Raw genomic sequence first — 14,150 nt, forward strand, 5'->3', positions numbered from 1 at the left:
TATTGCCAGTCTTAAATACCTTGAAGCAACAACATGATCAGTGCTGGCTGGCATTTCCAAATACATTTTTACAGGAACTACCAGCTCAATGTATTTAGTCAGATTCTAGTTTCTCATTCACAAGTGGTAAGAATAATCAGAGAAGCAGATAAATTGATCTCTGTGGCACAATTCTCAAGTTCATTAAGCATCCGCTTCATTACTTTGCTGGATCAGAATCTAGAAGTTCAGCAGCTCTCAGACTTAATCCTACAAAAAGGTCAGAAGTGTACAGAAGTTTCACAGTTTTTATTTCCTTCCTTTTAAACATGAGTGTTTTAGAATGGTCTGCGCACTTAATGTCAGCCAGAATTTTGAGTAAACAATATTGCACTTCTTTGAATCATAGAAGCAATTTTACTGGTAGCCAGAGTCTTGAAACTGATTAAGTACACACATCTAGATATTTGGAAGTATAGATTTAATGGCGCTCTCTGTCAGCAAGGACATATTTTTTAAGATCCTAATTTATCATACTTATTGAATACAGTATGAATTTCAGCCACTTCAGGTTTAAGTTTAAACACACTTAGGCCCATTTTTGTGAGAGTAAAAATGCATATACTGCATTTCAGGAGTAAAAGATGACATAGCACTGGAAGAAAGGCATTCCATAAAAAAAGTTTCAAAAATTTCATTCCCCTCATTTTTGAGAAAAGGAGTGAACTGTTGCCTTTCATAACAGTGGAAGATTCTGCTGGTGGCTGAATGAAAGAATTGAGAAGGGTAAGCCTCCCCTCTTCATGGCCACAATGATTAATGAGCAGAGACACGATGCTTTTGCTGGCAGACAGGACAGAATGGTAGGGAAGGCAGGCTGTTCTCAGGACAGCGAGATAAGTTTATGTAGTTGTCAACTGGACTTCATTGTTTCTCAGGTTCAGCTGACTACAGTTCCCAAGGAACTTTTCCTCTGTATAAACCCCACCAGGAGCTCTCTATTAGACAGCTTAAACTGCAGAAACCTGTCTCTCTTTCACTCCTTTTAAGATGCTGTACAGAGAATACCAAACCAATCTTCCAAAACAGTCCCTCTCTTGATGCAAGCACAAAAAGAAAGCAGGCAGAGAAGCAGAAGCAGTCAGCAACACTGTAGACACAGCAGATTTTGTCCTTGGCATTTAAAAAGCACAGAAATTCAAGTGATGATCCTAGTCAGAGATAACAAAGATGTGTTTTCTTTCAACTTCTAAATTTCATTATTTCATCAATCCCTCTGCAACTGAAAGCCAAGCAAAAATGGATTACAACCTCAGAAATAACCATCATCTTTCTAATTCTCGTCATTCCCTCTTTCTCTTCAATATAATAAGAATGCCTTAAGACTTCTTACCAAAAATCAATGCTTAACCACAAGCCGTAGCCTGAAGTTATCCACTGACTTTATTTCTTGTTTGCAGGTTAACACACCCCAAACTCCGTGGGAATTTTGTCTGGTTACACCCATGCCACTGCATAGTCTGCTAAATCTCTCACAATATCTTCAACCACAGTAAGGAGTGTCAGCACCATCTTGTGGCTTTCACTTTTGTACAGAATCCCCAGGAGTTTGTCAGTTTATGACCCCTTCACATTAAGACTTGCAACTGGAACACAAACTGTAAGAGTTAAAATGGGGAGTTGCATCTCTAGGGTCACTTAGCAGTTTCCTCAGACTCTGAAAGCTGCCGGTCAGGATAAATAGATGGATCAGATGCCTGTTCTTCAGACTCAGCTATTTCCCTAAACCTTACAAACATCAGACTATTAAGCAAACTGAAACAGAAACCTACTCTCTTGGTTTTTCTTTCTTTAAATGCCTTTTGTTATGCTAGTCTAAACACAGTGAATTTTTTTTTTTACTCTCTTCTCCCATATTGTTCTGGTAGTTTTTCCTCTGCTTAAGCTCTAGTAAATCTCTACTCTCTTTGAAAATAAGCAGTCAGTTTAGGTAAAAACCTTCTCTCTCTCCCTCTGTAGCAAGTACTTCACCTGAAGCATCCCAGGCCTCCATGTATTTTTTTCATAGCTAGAGTCCTACTAGTAATAGCTGAATTTATGTTCCTCTACTGTTTCTAGCTGAGGACTCACAGATTGTTGGAGAAAAAGAAAAAATCCTGCTATAGACAGTAGCAAAACCTGCACCATTGTATACCATCACTTTTCCCTTATTCTGTTCCCAAAATGCATCCATTTTTTCTTACCTGACATTCTGAATATCCTTTGCAGTGATGATGTCTCCCACCTTAGACTCATCAGCACTTCTCATCAACGCGCTCCTCCTTTCCAGGCAGAAGTCATCCATTAAAATATTAACCTTGTTCCCAAACCAGTACTGGGAAAACTCCACTATTCATCTTCCTCCTGTGTTGCACTCCCCCTTTCAAGGCTGTTGTCGTGTCCCTGTCAATCATCTCCTTATTCACATTATAATTCTAAGTATAATTTTCTTTTCAGGGAGACAAATAAGTTCCTAGGCAGGGCAATACATCCTTTTACAGAATCCAGTTAACATTGGATCTAGTTCCTTTGCATCTAACTTATCAAATAGATTTAACTGGAACCTATACCACGCTAGAAAGTAGGCAATGCCACAAATTATTTTTTTTATATAGGTTTTTACTGTCATCGCACAATTTAAGACTTAAAAGATGCACAAGACAAGACAACTGCAGAATCAACGAATACCTATAAGTATGTACTTACCTACAAAGTAAGAAATACATATAAAAATAATTTTATTTTTTTCTATGTCAAATACAGCATTCACAGCAGGGTGCAATGGCTTGCAGTGTAGTAAAAGGCAAAGTTTTCATGCCATGATTGCACGTCAAAATAAAATTAAGAGGTCACAGGAATTCATGTAAATAAAAGAGGGGACACGAGCTGCAGCCACATTTTCAATAGATTTGAGGAATAAACCTGGAACACTCTTTCAGGTTTACTTATGATTGTAAAAATTGTATACTACAATGATAATTTTTTTTTTCCAAAGTGTGTGTTTCTGTCTAGCTGTAAGACAGGCCCAAATGCATCCCTGAAGAGGGTCTGTCTTGAGTCCTCTGCATTTTCCCTGTCTCTGCTGTGAAGTACAAGCTCTCCTGAAATAGCTGTGTTCTGGACATTCACACACCAGGGATTGACACAGACCAAGGAAAATAATGTAGCTGTCTACTTTACCTTTGGTTTGCTGGGATTTAACAGCCTAAATAAAATTTTGAGATTATTCCACTGAAGTAAGGATGGAGTAAGGTCCCATAACAGTGAAGAAGGGCAAATAAAGTAGTCCAGGTAATTACAGCCCAGTCAGCCAAACATGGATATTTGAAAAGAGATAGTGACAAATTAGTAAGTAAGCAATAAATCAAGCTGTCTTTAACCACCTTGAAGAAAACAAGGTGATAGACAGCTGATCTAGCGTACAAAGGAACAGGTCCCTCTAATGAACAAACAAGAGAAATACAGTCTAGCTGAAGGTGCATTAATTTCAGGTCAGAAGCAGTTGAATGAAATCATTCAGATTATTATAGGAAAAATGGGAATACATTTCAAAAAGGCACAGATTTCTTGTTATAGCCAGTATTTTAATGATTTATGGTATTTTGTATTCCTTTAGAATTTGCAGCTGACGCAAATTTCACAGGTATTGTTCAGCTCCTGGCTCATTTCTGCCCTGTGCAAATCTATTCATCTCAATCCAGCTGGTGTTGTCTAGCAAATCTTCTGGATATTCTGGAATATAGTGTACAATGTAATTAAGCATTGAATAATGATCATAAGAAGAGAAAAAGTTAATCAACAGGAACTCTTCAGCTAAAAATCAATATGCTGTTATGAAATATTTACCACAATGACCTCCCTCTCTGGTACTCCCTCACAAAGTTTCCAGGTTACAAAATGAGCAAAGAATAACTCATATTTTGTCTCATTCTAAACAGAAGCCTAGCTTTTATTGACCAGAGCAATCCTCTCAAAAACCCATTATTTCAAATCACAACTTGTACTAGAAATTCAGGAATTCCCTTCCACAGTCCATGAAATTGATTAATTCTGGTGTCTTTTATACTCCTATATCCAAGGAAAAAATTTGACACCACTCTGTAAATTACTAGCATTAATTATTCTGTAAATGTCTGGCATTGCAAAATCCTGCAAAGCAACAAAAGCACTAAATTGGGACTAATGTTTCAAGTAAGGTGCAAAGCACCCACTAAAACAAGCTGCAGAATTATCTTTCATACTGTGTATCAGAATACAAAGAGGGTTTTTTGCATCAATATCTTATTTTCTGCCTCACTATCTTCTGAACATTAAAATCCAGCTCAGACATCACCGTGCACAGTTTATTACAAGGTCCCGAACATGTCCTGCTCGAATGGAAGCAGACAGAATTTTTCCATCTTCAGTAGTTAAAAAAAGAATTATTTTGAACTATAATGTATGTGTTGCATGCATTATATACTGGTGGTTTAGCATACTTTGTTTTGTAAAGTATTTGCTACTAAAATATTATAGAGAGATTAATTGTAAATGCACAGACAAGAAGCAGCACAGTAAGCCTGTGCCATGGTATTCTTCTGCATTTCAAGTACCTGTAAATGATTTGATCAAGCAGTTTTGGACATAAATGAGTTTGGATATATCTAAGATTATCATTAATAGATATCTAAGTTCCCTCTGTCTTTTCAAGAACTCCCCCATTTCAGCTGAGGCTGAAATGATGTGCTGAGCTTCCAATGATGTGCTGTGTGCTGCAAACAAGTTTTCAATCATGGCAAGACAGTACCTGAAAAGTGACGTAGTTTAAAAAACCGGAGGAATCTTTGCATTAAAAGTGTTCTAATGAAGCCCACTTTAACATGGGAGTTGCAGACATGATATCCAGCCTTAAGAAGTAGCTGCTGACACAACACCATTCTGCCCCTGAGCAATAATGATAAGACACCCTGGTTACACGTAGTACCCTCTACTCTGCTGCAGGATTATATTTAAAAATTATATTTTAAAAAAATCCCACGGAGTATAAATTGTTTCATTGGATACAGAAATTGTGATATTAACTGTAAGGATGAAGGATGTACCTTCTTGGCTAGAAGTTGTACTTTCAACCAGGACCACCCTGCCTTGCTAAAATGGACATTGTTTCAGTGCTGACCTGACACCATGCTGCTTTTCAGTATAACATTTTCATAAACATCTCAGTGTCAGCTCTTCAAAGACCTTGTGGCTTCTTAAACTAAGGTGAAAATTAGGGCATTTGTATTTGGCTTGCTAATATAATATTCTAATGGCATCTTTGGCTATATGTATCCATACTTTAATTCTTCAATGCTAACAGCTCCTTATCAAGTTTTACTAATGTTTTTATTATGCTACTATTTTCTTCTATTTTAAATTAACCTTTCTTCCCTTCTCCACAACATCACCTCTAGGTATCAAGTGCTTCCTCATTTGCCACCTCACTGTCCCCAAACCACTTCAAATTCCCACTCATCATGTGGGAAAAATATTGTCTCACAGCAGTACAGTATTTGTATCAGTAAAACAGATGGTAATGTAAACAAAGATGCAAATTAAGCCTACAGAATATAGTCAGAGTTCATACAATCAATACTGCATTGAAGAAGGAGGTGCATATTTACATAGCTCTTAACTGGAAGCAGAAAAAAACCCCATAAATAAAAGTCACAACATTTAACCTTCCTGAAGCTGTTCAGCATTTGCCCTAATGCTCCTGCTAAGCAAGTGTCACCGTCAAAGCAGATATTAGGAATGGTACTTGAAGTGCTGGAGCCCGGGATTTCCAGCTGCCATGAGCATCCAGTCAGGTTCAGAGGATGAGCCATTAGATCAGAAAGTTCTGGGAAGGGAGAAATGGGTTTTGATCTGATTTCAGCACCACCATAGAGTTTCAGGCCCATTATTTTTTGGCAACATGCAGTAGTGTCTTCATCAGTTATACTAAATTACATTGATGTACTGTGGTAGTTAAAATGAAAAGAGCCAAATACAAACCACAGTAATGTACATATTTGACTATCATTTTTACTACAGATTATATTCAGCCGCTGTTGCCAGCAATTGTTACAATTTTAAGAACTAGGTCAACAGTAGATATTCATACCACCTCTAGGTGTTTAGACTTTTCCAGCATTATGCCTTTCAATACTGGATCTTCTAATACCTCACTCTCCATATATACCATTATATTACCTGGCACCTAGGCAGAACCTTCTAATTCTTTCCACTTAGCAACACAACATAGGCAGCAAGAATTAAAATGCTTTTACAGGGGTTCAATTAGGAAGTATATAGATGACTCCTTGGCAGCCAGAAAATTTCACTGAGCTCATGACCCACTTCCTATCATCATTGTCATAAAGAACTCTCAGAGACAAATGCAACCAGACTGTGAGTCAAGTGATTTATCCTAACACTAAAACTCTTCAGCAGCTGTCACCTTTCTAGCCGACCCTGAGACCTCCAAATCTCAGTGGGAAAGCACATCACCAGTGATCAGCATGCTGCTGCTGCCTCTGATAGCTCCAGATAGCTGTCAGTCTTTTAGCGGGGGGGAGCACAAGTGCATTCCCATGGAGGTAATTGGATGCTCCTTGCACACCCTATTTTGTGATTAGCCAGGTGCTAGTAGCATTTTGAACATGACTGACATATGAGGGTATCCTCCATCAAACAAAGTTTTATGACAGGCACAGAAGAGACTGTCCTCAAATGCTTCCATGTGCCATGGATGCACCCTCATCAAACAGTTGGCTTACCAGAAAACGTTTTTAAAGAAAACACTAATGGTATTATTGCTGTTGAGAACATCTTTGTTTCTGATACTTTTAAACCATGAGGGAAATTGTTAGATTAAGGATTACTTTGCATAACCATAAATCCTTGCATGATATTTCTGTGGTCTGATCCTTATTTAGGAGCAATCAAAGCACTCTGGCAGCAGAAACAGCTCTTTATATTGACCATGAAAACTGCTGATCAAACTAAGCTTGGACAAGTGAAAAACAAATAATCACTTACCTGTGGAGTCTTGACTCAAAGTTTCTTGACTACTACTGTTGTAAGAAGGCACTGGAGTGATTGAAAGTGATGCTGGACAGGATAATGGACATGAGAAGTCATTTTGTGTAGCAAAACATTGACACATGGGAACACAGGCGTCTTCAGGGACGGTGAGACTGAGGGGAGGGTTGCCATTAACACACAGGTTTTTCCAGCGAAGTAATCCTATTGCAAGAGGGCCAACAGCTTCAGAACCTGACAACAAACACCTGGAGTTAAAACACATGTCCTTCTATTGTATGGCTTGTAATTCTGGACAAGGAAGCTATGGCAAGGTAATGCTAATCCCTATTTTGATCATTAAGTTTGTCCCCTGGAAAAGAATGCCATATTTTATTCTGGTCCACTATGAGTAATGTTGTTAAATGCTGGTATAATGCTGAAAGAATACTTTCAGCATGTGTTCTCCTTGTTCTGAACAAGATACATTTAACACGAAATAAACCTTCTAATTTCAATGTGAATTCTCAGATCGTGTTGGTCTTTCTTATACCTGGATTTCTGCAGGAACTCACTCATACATTACAATCTAAAAGTTTCTCAAGGATAAGTGGAAAGCCAGTGTTGATTATTTTTTTAATCACCAACTTGCTGTGATTTTTTTGACCCCTGTGAGGTTCAAGCCTCGGTGGAAATCAGGAAGTGGGAAACAGCCATCCCTCTGTCACAATGCACTTCTCTGTTCTTATGTTGCAGTCCTTGGCAATTCTCTTATCCACCAATCAGGGGTTCAGGATTTCTACTATTTCAGATTTTCTGTTTAACACTTTCTGAAGATTCAAATTCGATCTTACTAAAAGCTCAACTGCATATGACATTGTGACACAAAACCATAGAGCTTATTATGACACAAGACTGTGGAGGAGAGAAACCCTGAAGAGATTATTCTGTTGTTCATGATATTTCCTCTGCTGCTTCACCAACATCCCATCCCAAAATACAGAAAAGGAAAAAAAATTACCTATGACTGCAAAATAAGGGGACTTCTATACGTCTCTCCTACAAGTAGTTTCTTACTTTTTCACTCTAATGTTTGTGATACTTGCAAGACCAGGAGCATCGGTATACAAAATGTCCCATCTACAAAACTGGACTCTCAAATGCAGACCAATCAAACCTTTGATTGTCACACAAGCTCCCTCAGGCTGTTATGGCAACGTTCAAAACAAGACTACAAGTCTGATCTTGGCAGCTGCATCAAGCCAGGACTGAAATACAACACAGAAACTCAGAGCTCAGACACGATCATGCAATGAATTCCTGAAACTGCCTGCAGAAAACCAAGTATGTAACAGTAGAACAGGCCTGATTGGCACTGGTGACTCATAATTGGCTCATAAGTTCTGCAAGAGCAGTATGAGAGTAAGTGTCATTTCAGTTGCTCTAACCACATTTCTGTCACCTACTGTAACTAAGCATCAAACTAAGCACCTGAAGAGCAACAGGTGTCTAATGGTAGATCCCTTAAAAGGGAACAAAACCCAGATATTTCATCAGTTGTCTCAGAATAGGAGCCTCTAGGAGTTAGGAAATAATCCCCTTCAAATAAGTGTGTGTGCCCTCAGAGCTATTTGAGTTTCCCACTAGACAGACAGACCCATACATCAAGGACTTTCAAGTGCGTCCACTCCAGAGAAAGAGCTCAGTGTCATTGCAGAAAGTTTAGTGAACTGTAATAAAATAATGTTCAATAGTAGCCAGTATTGCAATAGACACTATGTTTAAAAAAAACCCTTCCATCCTCCCTACTTTCATATTGGCTCATGGTTTTTCTTAAATATAAATTGATGGATTTTATAGGGAATTAGCTGACAATATATTGTTCTATTTCTCTTGCAAACATTCAGCACATTTGAGACCATCAATTTCACTGAACACGGAGCTTTGCCTGGCTAACTTCAAAGGACACAGGTTTTATTCATCTTTCATAGTTGTAATTTGGGTTTATTTTAAAACAGATATTCACGGACTAAAGACTGTGATTATCCCATGGTGCTTGACTGCTTTAGCATGAAGGCTCAGGAAAATGGGAGCATTAAAATATATGTGTGTACAGGATATGGAATTTATGGCTGTTTTTAACTGCTGATATATTGATGAAAAAATCCATAAATATTTATGTTCAGATTTTTAAAATACCCTTGCAGCTACTTCTTTATTCAGTATAAATTCCTGTAAACATTGATTTTCACTTTTACCAATAAAGAGTCATTCCATAAACTCATTTACATGGAATTGATATTTTATGAGGAAAAACCCCAAAACACAAACAACAACACAGATACATCACATCAGAGACTTTTAGTTGTCTTATTTATCTGTTCACCCCTGCAAGACCATTTTACCTATACTAAAACCATCAGCTTAATTTTCATTTTTATCTATAAGAGAGCATAGGCTGCAACTGTAAGCATATTACACACAGAATCTGATGCTGAAAAACCAAGCTAGACTATATAAAGTTCATAAAGAAAACTACTCAGCACTCTTGAGTGAAGACAAGCTATCCAAGTTTTTTACTTTGTTTAATCTCATTAGTCACATCGCTTAGGAACAGATTTCACCATAACTGCTTCTAGCAGTCACATTAAAATAAATGTCTAATTAAAGCAACATACATAGAAATGTGTATATATCAATGATATATATAAGTGTACCTATATATGAAAATATATTCAAACACACACATACCCATGAAAGTATGAGAGTGTATGTATGAGAAGTGAATGCAATAGTTTTAAATACTTAAATTGCAAAGTCATAACTGTTTTGTTTGCGGAAAATTTTGGCTTCAGTTGGGGTTTTTCTTGGAAGGAGGGAAAAAGCTCCCTGAAAATTTTTCACCCAAACCAAAAAAAGCCACTTGAAAAAGTTGTCAGAGTTCAAAGACATGTCTTTCAAGGTAACACCCTGCGACACCAGGGATCATTGCAAAATGCAAGGAATGCTGGCTAACCCTGCAGCAGTACAGATAGATGTGTTTAACTGCCTGATCCATGCACAGGGTGTTTCTGCAAAAAAGAAAAAAAAAAAAAGAGCGAGCGAGAGAGAGAGACTTTTGCAGATGATTACATACCTTTTAAGTATGTATTTTAAGTAAAAATTTCAAACTTATAACAGCAAAGGAAAGCTGTATATAGCTCTCAACAGAGACATCAAGGCAAGGAAAGGGTTGCCTGAGATGTGCTGCAGGCGGCTCTTAAGCAACCTAATGGAATTGAGGTTGGAAACAAGAGGACACCTATGAATCCACAGACAATGTTCCAGCCACATGTTTCATGCCATTCCCAGGTATTTACATATGCTTTGCAGGAAAACAAACACATGCAACCTCTATTAGAAATATAGAAATTAAAATAAATTTTATACCTTGGAATAATTTTTCCAAGTGAAGAGGACTGAAAGGGGCTTGATAGTCCCTCAGAGCATTGCGGAGGCAATGCCCTGAAGAGTAAACCTTAAAGCTTGAACATGGATACAAACCTGGCTACCCTAGACCCCCAGGTTTTCCTGTCAGGCATCCACTTTTTATGCACTTGTTTCACTTTAGAAAGGTTTCCCTTTCTCTCTGCAGTTTTCTCTGAAGTGGTGTATTTACAGCTCTGAGTTTTCTCTCTGCTGGATTGTCCCCAGCTTTGCTCTCTCACAGACAACACCATGCTCAAAAATTGTCCCTAAAAACCTTGACTTTTGTATGTTCTCCTGAAGCAGTAATACTCAAAACCAATTCCCTAATGCTCCTCGTACCCCATAAATGCAGTAATGCTATACAGCAGGCACGTAACTCAGTAAATGCCTGCTTCTGCCTTATAACACAACAAGCCAAAACTAAGACAAAAAAATAACATACCTTGCATAGTCCATGCCTTTGCCCTACCTGGGCTCCAGGCTGAGTGTGCTGCAGGGTGACAGCAGAGTGTCTGTGGTGGCCTGTGCACCTCCAGACCTCCCCCGTCTCCTGGTGCCCTAGAGTCCCCCATCCTGCTCCGGCGCTTCTTTCTGCTGCTGCCCAGCCAGCGCCTCTCACCTGTGCTCCTGCACTCTGCTAAAGCCTGGATGGCACATGCTGCCCACATGTCAGAACTGCACTCCTGCCATTCAAAAGCTTGAGGGTTTTTTTCCTCTTCTTTTCCCCTCCCTCCTCTCCTCTCTTCTCCCACTTCTCCAGCTAATCCTGATCTTCACAGTTAGACACACCTTTCCCCTCCTGCAGCTGAAGTGGAGCAGGAGCTGCTGTCCTTTCACATGGCTGCTGCTCCAATCAGGCTGCTCCATAGGGAAACAATCTCCCTCAGGGAGGTGGGAACAGAACAAGGCACAAACACATTTGCAAAAACACACATATATTTACTCACTTAACTCCTCCCTGAGCTGTGGTGGTAAAACCAGACACAGTCCTTGCATAGAGAAATGAGGCTGCTGCAGGGGGTGAAGGGGTGGGGGGGGTGGGGGGGGGTGTGTCAAATATATCTGCAGAAAAGATTGCACATTAAAAGGAGTGTTCATATGGGGAGAAATATACATATTATAACAAAACAAATCTAAGTCCAAGACTTCAGTGGCAGGTTTTACTGCTACATTTCCACCTGAGGTCCCACCTCACCTGCTCCTGTTCAGAACTGCAGGTCAGGACCCAGCCAGCTCCTCTCTTCACCAATGCCATAGGAGGCAGACTGTGCCACCTGAGTCACTCACCCTGACACTTTCTTCCAAAAGCTTAAGCTGTGTGTGGCCAACTTGCTGGAAACTCCTAAAGCTCCCAGACCATCCCACTTAACTGAAACATGATTTTAAAGAGTTAAGATTTTAGCTAAGGGTTAGAAGCAATTTATATTGATCAAGATGTAAGTTAGATCAGTAAATGGTAGGTTAATGATTATTAAATGCCGAAGCTAGAGCTAACTGTTATATTATGAGCTTGTTTATAGAAAAAGTGGAGTAAGTGAACCGACATAAGAACAGATTGAGACCACTAAGAACAATGGCCAGCACCTGGACTTGGTATCCATCAATGACGAAGCAGAGGACCTTGGATTATGCCAGAGGGTCACAGAGACCTGATGAAGACTCTCCTGACTTCATCCTTTGAGACCACTGACCCAATTCGAGACCACCGACCCAATTCAAGAGAAGAACAGCGCGGGTGTGAAGGACTGATAGCCTCATTTTAATACAGAGCGGGGATGGAAGGTGCTGGGGTTATGCATATGTATTGTATATAAGAGCTTGGAAAATAAATAGAGAGCAAAAAGTCTTGTTCGGGGCGGCCGCGCCTTGCAGAGATGACTCCCGTGCTGCCCGCTGGTGAATAAACATAGCACTTTGTAACTTTAACTAGTTAGAGGGACTTTGTCTGACTGTATCGGTTTTCAACGACTCATAACCCCTGTAAACAGTAACCTGAAATGCCTCAACATGCTAGGGAGGCAAAGCAGAACACCCCTTTTCTCCCAGGGTAAAACTCCCCCTGTTGTATTAACTGCTCTTTTTATCCCAGGAGTCTGATTAAAAGCTCTGCAGTGCAGGGAAGGAGGGTAGAAGAGAGACAGGATCAATCCTGTCATCAGAGCTTGCATTGCCACCTGCTCTGCTTGTTTATCTGGCCTGAAATATTGCATAGGGCTACCTGCTCTGAAAAAGGTTCTCCAAATGCTCTGACCTTTTGAAGCAGTTAAAGGATTGAGACATCTCATTCCCAAATTTTCTTTCCTTTTTTGATATAATCTGTTCTGAATAAACCACTTTATTAATTTCTTTCCACTTAAACTATACATGTTGGGAATAGATGACATATAGCTAACACAGAAAAAAATTCAAAATACCAGACTAAAAGTACTAGTTCTTAAATAATCCTGCCCCCCAAACTATTATGCCTATATCAGCGTTTTCTAGTCTTGCATACTTCTGGTATGTTTATAGGTATATTTACAACAATAATTACTTTCAAGAAATTCTGTTCCAGCTAAGCATATTTGACATTCACACACAGCATAAAACTGAAAGTGCATACATGGGAATTTTTTCAAAGTTGAGATTAAGCAGAAAAACAGTTTTTAGCTTTTTATTATCTCTGTGTGCCTTAAGCCAAAATTTTCAGCTTAACCTCTTCTTGTCCAGCCTTCAAATACTGGTGTTAGCTGGTAGACTGGCTAGCACATAACCAGATACCAAGGGCATGTTATATTAACAGGGATTTGACATGACTAAATTATTTTACATCTTAGCAAACACTCTATCCTTTCCCCTTTGTAGAAAGCGAATTATCCTTTGGCTGCCTCTCCTTGGAGGAGGTATGCTGCCTTGGGTGAGCCAGATCTCCCATGGCTGTTATTAATTCATATCTGGATTCGACAAGAACTGATATTTATATGAACTTTTAGTGGAAAATAAAAACATGTATACATGAAAGTATTATGTGCAATGTGTACTCACGTTGCATCTGCTGACCTGTGAAGTAACTTCCTTTGGTTCATATCTAGACTATGGATACACATCCAAGGACAGAGTTTTGCACTCAACCCAGAAAAGATGCACAGCAGATTGTGTTGTACAGAAGAGGGCATATTCTCACTGCTTAGCTTCACTGAGCTGCTTTAGGAGGTGAGCCTTCATAAATTTCTCCCATAAATGAAGAGAGAAGGATCAATTCGAGTAACCTGCAGTAAGATGAAAACTCTAGTCTGTGAATAATTCTTGATAAGAGCTTTACTCTTGTTTACCATTAAGTAACAATACAACACAAAGAAACTAGCTGCCTAATTTAGCTGGCTAAATTAGTTTCCTGAAATAGGACATGTAAACCATGACCCACTGTATCCATTTTTTCATCCAGTCTCCTTCTATATTTTTCTGGATTCAATAAGCATTTAAGAGTTTATTCTGTCAATTCCACAGAGTGTGTTATCTATTTTTGTGGGAAAGAGCAGTACCAGCCTCCACTATCCCAGCTTGTTTTCCTCTGCACAGGGAATGCATCAAGATCAGGACAGATTGCAAATCATAGGCAGATAATGGAGATCACACTGCCTCTCTACAGGTCAAGACAAAAA

At 39.1% G+C, this 14,150-nt stretch overlaps 1 protein-coding gene across 5 annotated transcripts in view; it reads right to left on the reverse strand.

Annotated features, from left to right (window-relative positions):
* Positions 1-11,290, reverse strand: part of ANO4 (anoctamin 4) — a 244,889-nt gene extending 233,599 nt beyond the window's left edge. For 4 of the 5 annotated variants that reach the window (XM_058420324.1, XM_058420326.1, XM_058420323.1 and 1 more), the window contains exons 1-2: positions 10,952-11,290; positions 7,060-7,296 (exon numbers count right to left, since the gene is read on the reverse strand). In XM_058420324.1, coding sequence (XP_058276307.1) covers positions 7,060-7,296; positions 10,952-11,177 — 463 coding nt within the window. In that variant the 5' untranslated portion in view covers positions 11,178-11,290. The remainder of the gene's footprint in view (positions 1-7,059; positions 7,297-10,951) is intronic. The other variant, XM_058420325.1, reaches the window with a different exon arrangement.
* Positions 11,291-14,150: the final 2,860 nt, after the last annotated feature.

This window comes from Hirundo rustica, chromosome 4 (assembly GCF_015227805.2).
Source record: "Hirundo rustica isolate bHirRus1 chromosome 4, bHirRus1.pri.v3, whole genome shotgun sequence".
Classification (NCBI taxonomy): domain Eukaryota; kingdom Metazoa; phylum Chordata; class Aves; order Passeriformes; family Hirundinidae; genus Hirundo; species Hirundo rustica.